General features: G+C 50.7%; 1 protein-coding gene and 1 non-coding gene across 2 annotated transcripts; one reads left to right on the top strand and one right to left on the bottom strand.

Annotated features, from left to right (window-relative positions):
• Positions 1-2,430: 2,430 nt before the first annotated feature.
• Positions 2,431-14,630, bottom strand: APOE (apolipoprotein E). Its single transcript, XM_060258511.1, has 4 exons — positions 14,472-14,630; positions 13,481-13,539; positions 6,619-6,769; positions 2,431-3,488 (listed from the first exon to the last, which is right to left on the bottom strand). The coding sequence occupies exons 2-4, from the start codon at positions 13,521-13,523 to the stop codon at positions 2,858-2,860; spliced, it is 825 nt and encodes a 274-aa protein (XP_060114494.1). The 5' UTR covers positions 13,524-13,539; positions 14,472-14,630; the 3' UTR covers positions 2,431-2,857.
• Positions 14,631-16,226: 1,596 nt separating this feature from the next.
• TRNAA-UGC (transfer RNA alanine (anticodon UGC)) lies at positions 16,227-16,298 on the top strand. The gene has a single exon. It is a non-coding gene; the product is annotated as a tRNA-Ala (tRNA).
• Positions 16,299-16,684: the final 386 nt, after the last annotated feature.

Genomic DNA, 16,684 nt, shown 5'->3' with positions numbered 1-16,684 from the left:
CACGCCCCCCGATATAGCCAATCCTCCTGGAGCTTACAGCAGGCCCTGTACTAAGAGCCCTCTAAGCTCTTGGAGGATTGACTACATCAGGGGGCGTGGCCTAATATGCAGAGACGCTCTAACTAGAAAAACAGCCCTGGATGTGACAAGCATAATTGAACTCCAAAGGGAGTTCTTGCCATCACATTTAAAGAGACCGTACACCTTTTAAATACTTCCCCTCCTTTGGAAATAATGAAGGATAGGGGCACCTTATTTTGGGGCTCATAGAATTGGATCCTTTGGTCCAATCTTTTTGAAATTTTGAAGGTACTTTGGGGAGAGAAACTGAATGCCATGCTGAAAAATTGGTGCCTCCACCTCAAACCCACCCCCCAAGAGCCCCAGATACTCGCAGATCAATTCTTCATTATACCTTATGGGAATTGATTTCCATAGGGAATAATGGAGTGCCCAGCAGACATTTCCCTCCCTCCCTCCCCCCCCCGCTTTCTGAAGCAGGGGGAGGGCCTCCAAAGTGGGGGATCCCCTGCCCCCCATCTGGGGATTGGCAACCCTAATTTCCCTGTTTCATTTTTAGATCGTTCATCCTCCCCTTATTCCATTATTCCTTAGGGAGACCGATCCCCATAGGGCACAATAAAGAATTGAGCTGTGAGTATCTGGGGGGGGGGTTGCTTTTTGAGGTAGAGGCACCAAAATTGCAGCATAGCATTCAATATATCTCCACAAAACACTCCCCAAGTTTCAAAAAGATTGGACGAGGGAGTCCAATTCTATAAGCCCCAAAAGAAGGTGCCCCTATCCTTCATTATTTCCTATGGAAGGAAGGCATTTAAAAGGTGTGTGGTCCCTTTAAATGTGATGGCCAGAACTCCCTTTGGAGTTCAATCATGCTTGTCACAACTTTGTTCCCGGCTCCACCCCCAATGTCCCCAGATATTTCTTGAATTGGACTTGGCAACTGTAACAGGAGCTTGCAGGAGGAGAACTCCGGAACCTCTAAATTTTGTTGTGCCCTTTCTTTCTTACTCCCCTCCTCCCCAATACTTGCTTCTGGGCTCCATTGTACAAACCCCTGTGAAAATTTTGCTGAACTCTGATTTGACAAACTTTCTAATATTTCCTCCCACACGGGAAGATAACCAAAACATATAAGGCAGACAGATGGAAAACTTCCTCATGCCACTGTGGCCACATAGGAGAAAGTGATCTAAAAAGTATGATGGGAGTAAGGATTTATAATGACAATTCTAATTCAAGAAGCATTTTCAGGTAGTGGCTTGCTGAGCTGATATCATTAAGTACACTTTCTGCTGACGTCAGGGGCGTGTGGCGTATGCAAATGAGTTGTGGTAATGAGCTCCAGCACCTCTTTTTTTTTACAAAATGACCCCTGAATCCATGTAACCTGGAGATCAGCTATATTCTAGGGCTGGGATTCTAGCAGGAGCTCCTTTGCATATTAGGCCACACACCCCTGATGCAGCCAATCCTCCAAGAGCATACAAGGCTCCTTTTGGTAACCTCTTGGAGGATTGACTACATCGGGGTGTGTGTGGCCTAATATGCAAAGGAGCTCCTGCTAGAATTCCACCCCTGAATTCTGGGACCTCTCCAGTCTCACCTGGAGGTTGACAGCCTTATTCAGGAGTTGAAAGGGGTATCCTACTGTCTGCTAGGTTTTCTGCTTCCCACCTGCCCACCCCATTTCTTCCTGGGGAAGAGAAGGACTTCCGTGGGGTGCAGTGCCACAGAGACCCTCCAAAGCAGCCACTTTATCCAGGGGAACTGATCTCTGTTGTCTGGAGATGAGCTGGAATTCTGGGGGATCCCCATGTCCCATCTGGAAGCTGGCATCCCTAGCATAAGACACCAAACCTTCGGTTGCATAAAACAGGGGTCCCCAAGCCCCGGTCTGTGGACCAGTCCCGGTCCGTGGCCTGTTAGCAACTGGTAAAGGTAGTCCCCTGTGCAAGCACCAGTCGTTTTCAACTCTGGGGTGACGTTGCTTTCACAATGTTTTCACGGCAGACTTTTTACGGGGTGGTTTGCCATTGCCTTCCCCAGTCATCTACGCTTTCCCCCCAGCAAGCTGGGGACTCATTTTACCAGCCTCGGAAGGATGGAAGGCTGCGTCAACCTGGAGCCGGCTACCCGAACCAGCTTCCGCTGGGATCGAACTCCGGTCGTGAGCAGAGGGCTCTGACTGCAGTACTGCAGCTTTACCACTCTGCACCATGGGGCTCTTACTCCTCATTTAAAGACCCCCCTGGGGGGCAGGGACAGGGTGTGGGCATGGGGGCAGTCTGGGGCAGTAAAAACCCCAGCACCCCCACCGGTCCATGGAAAAATCGTCTTCCACAAAACCGGTCCCTGGTGCCAAAGAGGTTGGAGGCTGCTGGTATAAAAGACAGACCTTCGCATCTCTGAAGTACATATTGTTTTATTTTGTTACAGGTCAAAACGGAAAACACCGGTAAAAAGCCGAGAAATTTTGGTGAGAGGCATGACACAAGTGTCTCGGGCGGGTGTACGTGTTAAAACTGGGCAGCGTGGCGAACTGTTATAAGACCCGTCTTGTCAGGAACTTGATGAGCACCGCATTTAACAGGCCCCGGGCCTAGAAGGTGGCGCTGCCTGTAGGAAGCGGGCAGGGTATTAACGGGCCAAAATGGCCGCCGAATAGAATGGGAGGAAGGTGTGTGTGGCAGGGTCTGCAGGGCGGTGTGAGATTAGTACACAGTGACCACCTGTGCCTTTTCCACCAAGGAGCCTCAGCCCCTGAGGCCATCTTGGTTTCCAAGGAAACCATGGGCGGTGGCAGTGTTAGCTTCTGGGGCATGCCAGCCATCTTTTAAGACTGCAGCTGCTTGAACTTGTCCACCAAGGTCTCGACTTGGGAGCGGAGGTCGTTCAGCAAGGGGTCGAACCACTGGCGCACCTTTTCAGCCACTTGGTCAATGTTGTCCTTGACCTCCTCAGCTCTGCCCCGGAAGTGGTCATGAAGCTCCTGAGCTCGGGAGCTGAGCTGCTCTTGAACCATCCTCCCTTGCTCTCCCACCGCCTGATGCAGAGCCTGGAACCTCTGCTGCCCCTTCTCGCGGATGCTGGAAATGTAAGGCTCCAGTTTCTGGCGTATGACGTCTACTTTGTCATCGGTGCTGGCCCGTACCTCCTCAGCGTAGGCGGCAAACTTGTTCCGCAAGGCCTCGGTGTCCTTGCCGATGCGTTTCCTCAGTTTGCGCAGATACAGGTCGACCTGGGACCGGACCACTTCTACATTGTGGTCGAACATGACGCGGGCATCGTTGGTGTATTGGAGCACCTTGCTTTTGGTCTCTTCCATGTCGGCCCGCAGTTTTCCTGCCAGGGCCGACACTTCCGTAGTCAGGCGCTGCTGAACATCTCGAGCGTATGGGCCAATCTTGTTACTAAGATCCGTGGTGTAGTGTTCCAGCTCCCCCATGGTGTCTGTGATGAGGCCGCTGTGGGGAAAAAGGGCGGGAAGAGTAGGTGGTCAAAATTATGTTATCTTGGTTGCTCTCTACCATTGGATGAGGGGGCTTCAGCCTTTTTGAGCCCGCAGACACCTTTGCAATTCTGACCTAGCACAGTAGGCTAAGTCACAAAATGGCTGCCGCAGGAGGCAGAGCTAGCTACAAAATGGCTGCTACACCTTACTTCCATCACTGAAGTGCAGAAGTAGCAGCTGCTGCCAAAGCAACGTACTTTAAAATCTGCACAGCCAATCAAATAATCAATGGCCAATCAGAAGCCTTGCTGGGCAAAAGCCCCACCCATTTTTTAAAAAATACTTGGTAGGCACTAAAAAGGGTGTCTGTGGATATCATGGGCATCACAATGGGGACTCCTGCATTAGACCACCCACCCCCCTCCCATCTGGGTTTTGGACACTGTGGGACACAGAGTGTTGGACTGGATGGGCCACTGGCCTGATCCAATGTGGCGTCTCTTATGTTCTTGTGCATGGGCCATTTATGCTTTGTATTCTTGGTGCTTGGAGGGGAAACAGTGGGAGGGTTTCTGGAGTTCTGGTCCTGCTGGTGGACCTCCTGATGGCACCTGGGTTCTGACCACTGTGTGGCAGAGTGTTGGACTGGATGGGCCATTGCCCCAATCCAACATGGCTTCTCTTGTGTTCCTATGTTTCGTAATTCTCAGTTACCCCCCCAAGACCTGGTGATCAGACTACACCAGGGGTGAGCATGGGCTCTCTCATATTGGGGTCCCTTTATTGTCTGTCTCATCCTGCTCAGAGGTCAGGAGAATATTACCACACGTAAAGAACAGATATGCAATAAAATATGTAGGAAAATGCATCATGTCTCTGTAGACTGAGCCATACGGAAAAGGTAGCGAACCGCTAGATCAGCTTTAAACAGATCTGCTTCACCATCTTCACAACTCCAGACTACAGAGATCAGTTCCCCTGAAGAAAATGGCTGCTTTGGAGGGGGGACTCTGGTATTATAACCCATTGAGGTCCCGCCCCTTCCCAAATCCCATCGTCCCCAGACTTCATCAATGGGAGGGACGGTGGCTCAGTGGTAGAGCATCTGCTTGGTAAGCAGAAGGTCCCAGGTTCAATCCCCGGCATCTCCAAAAAAGGGTCCAGGCAAAATGGTGTGAAAAACCTCAGCTTGAGACCCTGGAGAGCCGCTGCCAGTCTGAGAAGACAATACTGACTTTGATGGACCAAGGGTCTGATTCAGTATAAGGCAGCTTCATATATGTTCATCTCCAAAAACTCCAGGTATTTCCAAACCCAGAGTTGGCAACCGTACCAGGAACTGATGACACATTTAAATCACGATGCCATGGTACTTTAGGCACTATTGCCTCATATTTCCACACGAGAGAGCCATCCTTACTCTTTTGTATCCCTCACACAATACCTTCTGTCTTTCATATTCTTCCCTTAACCCCACAGGAAACCTGTGGACACTTTCTGAGTTATTAATACCTCAGAACATTTGTGAAGGATTATCATGGTACAGTCCTAAAAGGAGAGTTACATACTTTTCAAGGGGTCTAGAAGGGTGTTAACTGTGTGTAGGATTGCACACTCAAGTGCAGTCCTAAAAACACTTTCCTGGGAGTAAGCCCCATTGAGTAGGATTCAGAGGAGGGAGCAATTTTCATGAGGTTTCCTCACAAGTAAGTCCCATTGTATTCACCGGGGCTTATGACCAGAAAAGTGTTCTAAGGACTGAAGTTTACCTCAGCGAAACTAATCACCGAGATAAAACTCTCAAGTAACTCTTTCTAACATTGCAAAATTCTGTTTAGGACTGGCGTCCTCAAGGTATAGATCTCCTGGGATCAGCTCTGATCCCCAGACAACAGAGATCAGTTCCCCTGGAGACAATAGTTTTAGATGGTGGCAGGGCTTTTTTTGTTGTTGTTGCAGGATCTCCTTTGCATAACAGGCCCCACCCCCCTGATGTAGCCAATCCTCCTGGAGCTTACAGTAGGCCCTGTACGAAGAGCCCTGTAAGCTCTTGAAGGATTGGCTACATTGGGGGGTTGTGGCCTAATAGGCAATGGAGTTCCTGCTACAAAAAAAAGCCCCCGGAGGTAGGCATGTTGTTAGAAGAGCCAGATTTCCTAAGCATTCAAGAGTCAAAGTTCCCTTCATTGGATACATACCTGACAAAGGGTGCTTTGAATCTCGGACGCTTTTACCCTTAAAATCTTGTTCGTTTCTAAGGTACTATTGGACTCAAATCTACTTAGAGAAAAATGGTGTCTTTGGAGGGTGGACTCTACGGCATTTTACCCCACTGAGATCCTTCCCTAGGCTCCACCCCCCAAATCTCAAGTTGTTTCCCAACCTGGAGCTGGCAATGCCAGAAGAGTCCACCCTCCAAAGCGGTCTCTGTGGTCTGGAGATGAGCTGTAATTCCAGGGGATCTTTAGGTCCCACATAAGGGCTGCCAAGTTCCCTGGGATTCTCCTGCCCTGGAGGTTCCCAACCTGCCGGCCCCCATTGGGCCAGTGGAACCTCCCCTGACATCGCCAGTGCAATGACGTCACTCAAAAGTGACATCATGTCCGCTCTAGACATTTCCAGGAAAACTCTATGGTTTCCCCGGATGCTCTAGCAATTTGGGAGGGAAAACTCTATGGTACAATAGGAGGCCGCGGGGGACTTGGCAATCCCATCCCACATGTAAACTGGCATCCCTCAGAGGAATTATAACTACCAGGTTTTGAGGGTAGTAGGAACTCCTTTGCATATTAGGCCACACACCCTGAAGTAGCCAATCCTCCTGGAACTTACAGTACTAAGAGCCCCGTAAGCTCTAGGAGGCTTGGCTACATCAGAGGGGTGTGGCCTAATATGTAAAGGAGTTCCTGCTACCAAAAAAAAAAGCCCTGTTGTCACCCAAGTGTGAATTGAAAGTTTTACTCATTGACCAAAGGTCTTTCATTTCTAATGCTGCTGGTATCTCCCGGTCTCCAGAGATTTCAGAACAATGCAAACCAGGACTCTTTGGCTTCCGGTTTCCTGCGGTCAACCCTAGTTTCCCCACAGCCCCAAACCTCACTTGGCCCCATGACCGTTCCAAAGGAAGATGCAATATCACTCACTCCAGTTCCCTGCTGATCTGCGAAGCCTTGATCTGAGTGGTGACCTCATCGGCCGAATTCCCAACCTTGGTCACATACTCCCAGAAGCCTTCCACCGCTCGCTCCCAGTTGGATCTTAGGTCCTCCTGCACAACGGGATTGGCCCAGGAGCCTGCGTGGATGAAGGGAACAAAGAGGACAACTTTTAAGCATCCTTCTAGGCCGGATCACCCGAGATCACCGATCTAGTATGGCACATGGCACCAGGTGACAAACTAGAGGAGGGGTGTCTAACTCATGAGGGCCGAATCTGACATAAATGAGACTTGGTTGGGCCGGGCCATGTGTGTCAGTCAGGTAGCACATATATAAACTTTATAAAGCACACAGACAAACACAATTAAAGATTTTTAAAAAGTTAAAATAAAGCATGCTTAAAACATTAGCACTTGGTCTTAAAGGTGCTTCCTTTGCATCTCTCTCGTGCAATGTAGGGAAGTGGGCAAAGGAAGCTCTGGCTCTTTCCTTCCTTCCCCAGGGGGCCAGGAGGGGGAGGAGCTTCAGCCAATAGAAGGAAGGGAGGCTTGACTCAGTAGCTCTTCTGTGAGATGGAGAGAGCCTGGCAAAGCAAACTCTCTCTCCTCCTCTCCCTCCCCAAGGGAGGAGCCTCAACCAATAGAGAAAATAGAGGTTTTGCTCTGTGGTTCTGCAGTGAGACTGAGAAAGCCTGACAAAGTATGCTGTGATGCGGAAGGAAGCAAGAGAGAGGGAGAAAGAAGCAGACAATAGCCAGAGCCTGACAGCCAACGGGGGGCCTGATTCGATCCCTGAGCCACGTGTTTGACACCCCTGAACTAGAGTGAGATTTCAGAAGCCCTGTCGCTCACCTCAATGAGGGTCATGGGCAAACGGGCATAAGCTCAAGATAGGAAGAGTGGCAAAACTCTTCTTTTGTTGCATGCTGCCGACATATCACAGGCCAAAGTGCCTAATGTAAAGGAAATGGCTGTTTCTGGTGCATCTTGGAAATGAGGGGAGTTTTGAAGAGCCCTTTGCCTACGCCTTGGTACATCTGGCTGGCCAGTATTGGCTACTGGCTACTGGAATAGATAAGAGCAGGGGTGGGATTCTAGCAGGAGCTCCTTTGCATATTAGGCCACACCCCCTTGATGTAGCGAATCCTCCAAGAGCTTCCAAGGCTCTTTTTTGTAAGCTCTTGGAGGATTGGCTACATCGGGGGGGTGGCCTAATATGCAAAGGAGCTCCTGCTAGAATTCCACCCCTGGATAAGGGCTTCCCTGGTAAAGACGGAGCTAGATAAGCGTTACAAGGCTGGATCTTACCAATGTTTTACCCAGCCGCTGGTTTCCAAAAGCGGCCAGTGGGTTTGGCCAAAAAAACCAGGCAAAGAGCTCTTTGGCTCCTTCCTTCCCAGGGAGACTAGCAAAAGAAGACTTCCCTTATGAACTGCAAGCACAACCACGGAAGAGGTGGATAAAAAAGGAAGGGGGTTCTATTCAGGGGTCATTTTGTAGAAGAATAGGTGATGGAGCTTATCAGCATAACTCATTAGCATATGCCGCCCCCCCCCCCCCCCAGCCAAAAGCAACCAGACAGAAGAAAGGACAGCTCCGGGCGAGTGAGGCCTGCTTGGGCCAGCTAGAGATCCAGCCAGGCCAAGCAGGCCTCGCTCGCCTGGGGCTCTCTTTGGCCACCCCCCCCCCTCCACACAGTCAAAAGGCCAGCAAGCCACCCACCACCTAAAATCACATGAGGAGTGGAGAAAGAGTGGTGTGGGCTTTATGAGGGCTGCTGGGGGTGTGGCAAAGCCCCTGGTGGCTGGCTGGCTGCCCGCTCTCCTAATCCAGGGATTGTTATGGAGCTGCACCTCCTATTCAATGGACAAGGTAGGTGGGGAGGAAGAGGGGGAACCTTCAAAAAGGTTCAGGAGCTGTGCTCCTGTGAGCTTCTGCTGAGTCTGAGGCCTGGTTTGGAGAAACTCCTGGAGGATAGATCTGTAAGTGGCAGGTAGGCACAATGGCAAAATGGAGCTTCCTTGTCTAAAGGCAGTATAGCCCCTGGGGAGCAGATCTTGGGGATTACGGCGAGAGACGTGGTTAGTCGACAGCCAAGGGAAAGGTACTCTGCACGTACTCAGAGGTCTGAATTTTCTCGAGGCCTGGAAACGGGTTCCAAATTCGAATGAACCCGATTTGGATTAAACTAGGCAAAGAGCCGTCTGGTGGCTGGCTGGCTGCCCGCTCTCCTAATCCAGGGACTGTTATGCAGCTGCACCTCCTATTCAACGGACAAGGTAGGTGAGGAGGAAGAGGGGGAACCCTCAGAAAGGTTCAGGAGCTGTGCTCCTGTGAGCTCCTGCTGCATTCAAGGCCTGGTTCTATTGCTATTTATCCTGAAAAGTGAGGAGAATCGATGAGCTCTTTGCCTCCGCCTTGGCTTGCCGAAGGGCTCTTTAGCTCCCTTCCCAGTACAAACAGCAATTTCCATTGTGAAATGCAGGCACAACTATGGCTGAGGTGGATAAAAAGGGAAAGGGTTCTGGTGTAGTTTATACTGTGAAGGAAGAGGAATTCATGAGCCCTTTGTCTCTACCTTGGCTCATCTGACTGGCCGCAGTTGGAAACAGATAGTGGGGTAAGATGTTGATTTAATCTAACCCTCCACTTGCAGCTGCTGGAATGGCCTTTGGTCAGCCATAGCTCTCGTAGGAGTTGTCCTTGAAAGGGCAGCTGCTGTGAGAGCTCTCTCAGCCCCACCTACCTCACAGGGTGTCTGTTGTGGGGGAGGAAGATAAAGGAGATTGTGAGCCGCTCTGAGTCTCTGAGATTCGGAGTGGAGGGCGAGATATAAATCCAATCTCATCATCATCTAAGTCTTACCTTATGGGAAGTCATACCTATCGCAGTGCTCTGTTTCCAGTAGCGGCTGTGAAATGTGTGAAGATACAGACAAAGGCCTCTTCTGCTCTCCCCCCGCCCCTCTCCTCCCTGCCATCTTCCCAGTTTGCAACAGAAACACAGCCCTTCTGTTATGATACACAACAGCCATAGATGTGTCTATAGCAGGGGTGGCCAAACTTGCTTAATGTAAGAGCCACACAGAATAAACGTCCGATGTTTGAGAGCCACAAGACATGAATGTCAGATGTTTGAGCGCTTCAAGGAAGGAAGGAAGCCAAATAGACGTGAGAGGGAGAGGCGGAAAGAAAGCAACTTTTACTTTAAAAGCTTCTGGCTGATTTGACTTGGCTGGCGGGGCCAGAATGACACCCATATTTATGGCACTTCACACCTATGACAGGTCTGCCTTTTATCACCCTCCACTGCTGTTACAGCCCAAACTAACAAACAAACACAGACCCCAATTTGGGATTCTTTTCTGCTGAAAACATTCCCATGACTCTACATACCAACACTGCCCACTTTCTCTATATTTAAAGACAGCTTTCCATTCCAATTTTTGTCTGATGAAGTCTGCTTAAGAGCATACGAAAACTTACATTCTGAATAAAACTTAGTTGGTCTTAAAGGGGACATTTGTTTACCGCTTTGTTCCATTGACTTGGCAAAGTTATTTAAAGAGACAAAGGCCTTCTCCAAGCTGGCCAATGGGGTGGTGGGGGCTTTGAGAGCCACATAATATGTGTGAAAGAGCCACTATGTGGCTCCCGAGCCAAAGTTTGGCCACCCCTGGTCTATAGTCTGTAATAGGGGAGGGCACTATTCTGTTTGTATTTGGAAGGAGGGAGTTAAGGAGCCCTTTTCCTCTGCCATGACTCGCCTGGCTGGCCCGTGGAAACAGAAACACAGCCATTCTCTCATCTATAGGGCTACTCTAGACTGTCTGGCAGCCTAGGCCAGGCTAGCGTCTGGTGCCCCTCCCCCTGCATTTCAGTTTTCAAAAACTAATGAATTGTGGGGGAAAAGAAAAGCCCTATTCGATGCCCTCAGAAGGCCGGCGTCCTAAGCGATCGCCTGGTTTGCCTAGGGGCAGGGCTTCTCTACAATAGCTATAGATGTGCTTGTAATCCGTGATAAGGAAGGTGCTGATGGTGTTTGTATCCGGAAGAAGAAGAAACTGGATTTATATCCCGCCCTCCACTCCGAATCTCAGATTCTCAGAGTGGCCTACAATCTCCTTTATCTTCCTCCCCCACAACAGACACTCTGTGAGGTGGGTGAGGCTGAGAGGGCTCTCCCAGCAGCTGCCCTTTCAAGGACAGAGTCTCAGAGTGGCCCACAATCTCCTTTACCTTCCTCCCCCACAACAGACACCCTGTGAAGCAGGTGGGCTGAGAGGGCTCTCCCAGCAGCTGCCCTTTCGAGGACAGAGTCTCAGAGGGGCCTACAATCTCCTTTCCCTTCCTTCCGCCACAACAGACACCCTGTGAGGTGGGTGGGGCTGAGAGGGCTCTCCCAGCAGCTGCCCTTTCAAGGACAGAGTCTCAGAGGGGCCTACAATCGCCTTTCCCTTCCTTCCCCCCCAACAGACACCCTGTGAGGTGGGTGGGGCTGAGAGGGCTCTCCCAGCAGCTGCCCTTTCAAGGACAGTCTCAGAGTGGCCCACAATCTCCTTTACCTTCCTCCCCCACAACAGACACTCTGTGAAGCGGGTGGGGCTGAGAGGGCTCTCACAGCAGCTGCCCTTTCAAGGACAACCTTTGCAAGAGGTATGGCAGACCCAAGGTCATCCCAGCAGGTGCAAATGGAGGAGTGGGGAATCAAACCTGGTTCTCCCAGATAAGAGTCCACACACACAACCACTACACCAACTGGCTCTCCAGGAAGGAAGAGGTTAAAGAGCTCTTTGTCTCTGCTTTGGCTGATCTGGCTGGCCACCAGATAAGGCACAGGTCTGATTCAACCAGGCAACTCCAATCTAATCATCACTATCCCAAATAAGTTGTTATCTGTTCCAGCATTCTGTTTCTACGGGGGAGGGGGGGGCGTAGACTGAGATTCTAGCAAAGGGCTCTTCAGCTCCCCACCCCTACTCAGCCTTCCCGTTGTGCTACGAAATTAGAGCCATTCTCTTCTATTGTGTCTCTCAGCCCATGTATGTATGTCAGGGGTGGCCAAACTAGTTCAGGAGCCACATGTGGCTCTTTCACACATATGGTGTGGCTCTCGAAGCCCCCCACTGCCCTATCAGCTGTCCTGGAGAAGGAATTGCTCTCTTCCAATCGCTTCTCCAAGCCAAGTCAGCTGGCAGCTTGAAGAATGCATCTCAAGTTAAAGCTGCTTTCTTCCCACCTCTCCCCCTCCTTCCTCATCTGGTTTTCCTTCCTTCCTTGAAGTTCTCAAACTTCTGACATTTATTCTGTGTGGCTCTTACGTTAAGCAAGTTTGTATATGATGTATATGACGGTGCCCTCTTGGAATGAAAAAAGATCCTTTTGCCTGCATAGTGGACAACCAGTGTGGTATAGTGGTTAAAGGGTTAAAATAAGATCTGGGAAAACCAGGTTTGACTCTCCCATCATGCCATGCAAGGGGGAATCTTGGCCCAATCACATGCTCTCAGTCTAGTCTACCTCACAGGGTCGTTGTCAGGATGAAACGGAGGGGGGTGATGTAGGTCGCTTCCGGTCCCCCCGGGGCAGGAATGCGGGATATAATCAAAGTAAATAAAGCATCGTGTTGGCGGCTGCGGACTACCGACAGGCCGGGATCCAACACGGTAGTTCTTTTGCTGTTATCTGCCTGGTTGCCCTCACCCTTTCCACGTTTCACTAAATGACTTCACAAATCTGCTGGGTCAGGCCAAAGGTCCTTCTAATCTAGTTGTCCTTCTGCTTCCACAGTGGAAACCAGCCAGGGTTCCTAGTTCCTTGTCTCTCTTGCCTGCTGGTGAAACGCACTGCTTCTGTCTATAGAAGTTCCATCTGGCTACTGGGACTGGCTAGTAACCGTTGGCGGATCCAGGCCTCATTTTGGGCAGGAGCTCACAGGAGCAGCGCTCCGGAACCTCTAGATTTTATTGTGTTCTTTCTTTCTTAAATCCCTCACCTCTAAAAAAAAAAAATTACTTGCTTCTGGGCTCCGCTGTTCAAAACCCCCTGTGAGAATTTTGCTGAACTCTAAGATTGGACAAACTTTCTCATATTCCCCCCCCCCCTGCAAAAAATGGGGAAAGAAGCAAAACAGATAAAACAGACAGATGGAAATCTTCCTCGTGCCACTGTGGCCACATAGGAGAAAGTAATTTTAAAAGTCTGAGGGGAGCAGAGTTCCCTCTAAGCTGAGTTAGCGTGAGCTAGCTCGCAGATTTTTAGCCTCCAGCTCACACATTTTTGTCTTAGCTCAGGAACTAATTCATGCACACTAATTGATGCAGTAGCTCACAACTTTAATGCCAGGAGCTCACAAAGTCGAATGTTTGCTCACAAGACTCTGCAGCTTAGAGGGAACATTGGATGGGAGTAAGGTTTTATTATGGCAATTCTAATTCAAGAAGCCTTTGAAGGTAGATGCTGAGCTGATGTCATGGAGTACCCCTTCCGGTGATGTCAGAGGTGTGTGGCATATGCAAATGAGCTACGCAAATGAGTTATGGTAATGAGCTCCGGATCCTCTTTTTCTACAAAACGAGCCCTGGGCGGATCTTTCCCTGAAGGACAGGAGTTCAGCGCTACAGTTTTAGGGCAGGGGTGGCCAAGGGTAGCTCTCCAGATGTTTTTTTGCCTACAACTCCCATCAGCCCCAGCCATTGGCCATGCTGGCTGGGGCTGATGGGAGTTGTAGGCAAAAAAACATCTGGAGAGCTACCGTTGGCCACCCCTGTTTTAGGGGAAGGACGCTGAGAAAGAGTATTGCTCATTTGATGTCTTTTTCAGGGGCAACCTTCCAGTCAGTTTACTCACCCCCAAGCAGCGCTGCTGCAAAAATCAGGATCCAGGACTTCATGGTGACCAGGAGGCTGCTTCAGGAAAAGAGAAACAAGGAAATAAACAGAGAATTGAGAGTGGTGAGATTAAGAGGGGAAATTTCTCTTTCCTGCCAGGAGACTCACTCACATTTCTACGAAAGACGCAGAGGATCAAAGACCAGCTCTGCGGAAACAAGACCCCTTGTTTGGAGGTAGAGTGGCCAGGTCCCCCCCCCCCCAGCCACTGGAGGGGGATGAGGAGGTAGGGTTGCCAGCTCCAAGTTGGGAAATTCCTGGAGATTTGGGGATGGGGGCAAGGATCTCACAGTGGGGTACAACAGAGCCACAGAGTCCACCCTTCAAAGCACCCGTTTTCTCCAGGAAAACGCATCTCTGTAGTTTGGAGACGAGCTGTAATTTCAGGGGATCCCCAGCTCCCACCTGGAGGTTGGCATCCCTAGTTTGGAGTGGGCCCAGAGGGACATCCCCCCCTCCGCAAAAAAACTCTGTGCCACTAAAAAAAAAAAAGAACCTAAATCACAGCTTTTTTTTAAAATGCTAGCTTCTTTAAGCAAGAGTAACGCTCTCCCTGCTTGATTTCCAGAGTTTCTAGCTGCTTCCTAACTCTGCCCGGTGGCGCAGAGTGTTAAAGCTGCAGTACTGCAGTCCTAAGCTCTGCTCACGACCTGAGTTCGATCCCGGCGGAAGCTGGGTTTTCAGGTAGCCGGCTCGAGGTTGACTCAGCCTTCCATCCTTCCGAGCTCGATCAAATGAGTCCCCAGCTTGCTGGGGTGGGGGGGAAGCCTAGATGACTGGGGAAGGCAATGGCAAACCACCCGGTAAAAAGTCTGCCGTGAAAGCAACATCACCCCAGAGTCAGAAACGACTGTTCTTGCACAAGGGGACCTTTCCTTTCCTTCCTAACTCATGCCCGACCCGGTTGCCAACGGGGGCCAAAGAGAAAGCCCAACGCTCTGCCCTCATACCTTCTCTTCCGCTGGACTCCAGAAACTGTGGTCAGCCAGCCCCTCTCTTCACAGATTTAAATACCCATCTCAGCTGGTGGGAAGGGAAGGAGAAGGAGTTGGGGGGGAGGGAGGGGAGGAAGGAGGAGCCGGCAAAGTCAGCAGCTATGGCAAAACTGCAGACTTTGCCAAGGTGGCCCGGGGGACAAAGTTGAATTCTCTCCCCCCCCCCCCCCCCCCGCCTACACACACACACCCAGTACACAACATTCTCCCAGGGAAAGTCTTAATCCTGCCCTGGCCTGAAGAGGAAGGGGAGTGTGAATAATTAACACAAGCCCCTCCAGAGGAACAACTTCTAGAAAGTTTTGTGTGAACTGAAGGGTTGCCAACTCCGCCTGGAGATCTGGGGGTGGAGCCTGGGGAGGGCAGAGACCTCAGTGGGCCATACAGTCTCACCCTCCAAAGCAGCCGTTTTCTCCAGGGGAACGGACCTGTGGATTCTGGAGCAGTGTTCCCTCTAAGCTGAGTTAGTGTGAGCAGAGGTCATATGGAGCAGAGGTCCATCAGTGCTTACTAGCCACAGTGTATTGTTGGAACTCTCTGTCTGGGGCAGTGATGCTCTGTGTTCTTGGTGCTTGGGGGACACAGTGGGAGGGCTTCTAGCCCCACGGGTAGACCTCCTGATGGCACTTGGGGGTTTTTTTTGGCTACTGTGACACAGAGTGTTGGACTGGATGGGCCATTGGCCTGATCCAACATGGCTTCCCTTATGTTCTTATGTGTGACACAGAGTGTTGGAACTGGATGGGCAACTGGCCTGATCCAACATGGCTTCTCTTATGTTCTTATGTGTGACACAGAGTGTTGGACTGGATGGGCCACTGGCCTGATCCAACATGGCTTCTCTTATGTCCTTATGTGTGACACAGAGTGTTGGAACTGGATGGGCAACTGGTCTGATCCAACATGGCTTCCCTTATGTTCTTATGTGACACAGAGTGTTGGACTGGATGGGCCACTGGCCTGATCCAACATGGTTTCCCTTATGTTCTTATGTGTGACACAGAGTGTTGGAACTGGATGGGCAACTGGCCTGATCCAACATGGCTTCCCTTATGTTCTTATGTGACAGAGTGTTGGACTGGATGGGCCATTGGCCTGATCCAACATGGTTTCTCTTATGTTCTTATGAGCTAGCTCACAGATTTTTGGCCTCCGGCTCACACATTTTTGTCATAGCTCAGGAAAAATGGCCCCAGAGCACAAAGCAGAATTTTTGCTCACAAGGCTCTGAAGCTTAGAGGGAACATTGGTCTGGAGGTGAGCTGTAACTCCAGAAGATCCCCAGGTCTCACCTGGAGGGTAACATCCTGAGTTGCGTCTCACAGGTCATTTCTTCAGGCACAGCAGAACAAATTTGGTCTAGGGTTGCCAGCCTCCAGGTGGGGCCTGGAGATCTCCCACTTTGACAACTTATCTCCGCCTGGCAGAGAGCAGCTCCCCTGGAGAAAATGGCTGCTTGGAAGGGGGTGGACTCTGTGGCATTGGACCATGCTGAGGCCCCTCCCTTCACAAAACCTCTCCTGGCTCCACCCCCAAATTCTCCAGGTATTTTCCAACACAGACCTGGCAACCTTAGGTTCTCAAATTCAGGTGTGCCACGGAGCGTCTAAGTTGGCCCTCTGAATGCCTGCTGTTTGTGTCTGTTGACACAGGCGTGGGAATGTTGACATCTTTGGATAAATATTATGATCCTCCGAAGAAGAGAAGGGAGGGGCTGTGGCTCAGTGGGAGAGCCTCTGTTTTGCATGCAGAAGGTCCCAGGTTCAATCCCCGGCATCTCCAGATGAAAGGGCCAGGCAGGGAGGGGATGGGAAGGACCCAGCCTTGAGACTCTGGAAAGCCATGAAGTGGGGACTGTGGCTCCGTGGAAGAGCAGCATGCAGAAGGTCCCAGGTTCAATCCTCAGCATCTCCAGTTAAAACGACCAGGCAGGGAGGGGATGGGAAGGACCCAGCCTTGAGACTCTGGAGAGCCACGAAGTGGGGCTATAGCTCAGTGATAGAGCATCTGCTTGGCATGCAGAAGGTCCCAGGTTTCTATCCCCAGCATCGCCAGTTAAAAGGACCCGGCAGGAGGTGATGTGAAGGACCTCAGCCTTGAGACGGAGAGCCATGAAGTGGGGCTGTAGCTCGGTGGAAGAGCCTCTGCTTGGCATGCAGAAGGTCCCA

The sequence above is a fragment of the Heteronotia binoei genome, chromosome 17 (assembly GCF_032191835.1).
Source record: "Heteronotia binoei isolate CCM8104 ecotype False Entrance Well chromosome 17, APGP_CSIRO_Hbin_v1, whole genome shotgun sequence".
NCBI classification, from domain to species: Eukaryota; Metazoa; Chordata; class Lepidosauria; order Squamata; family Gekkonidae; genus Heteronotia; species Heteronotia binoei.
The sequence above is the reverse complement of the archived record's forward strand: the minus strand, read 5'-3'. Positions and strand labels throughout refer to the sequence as shown.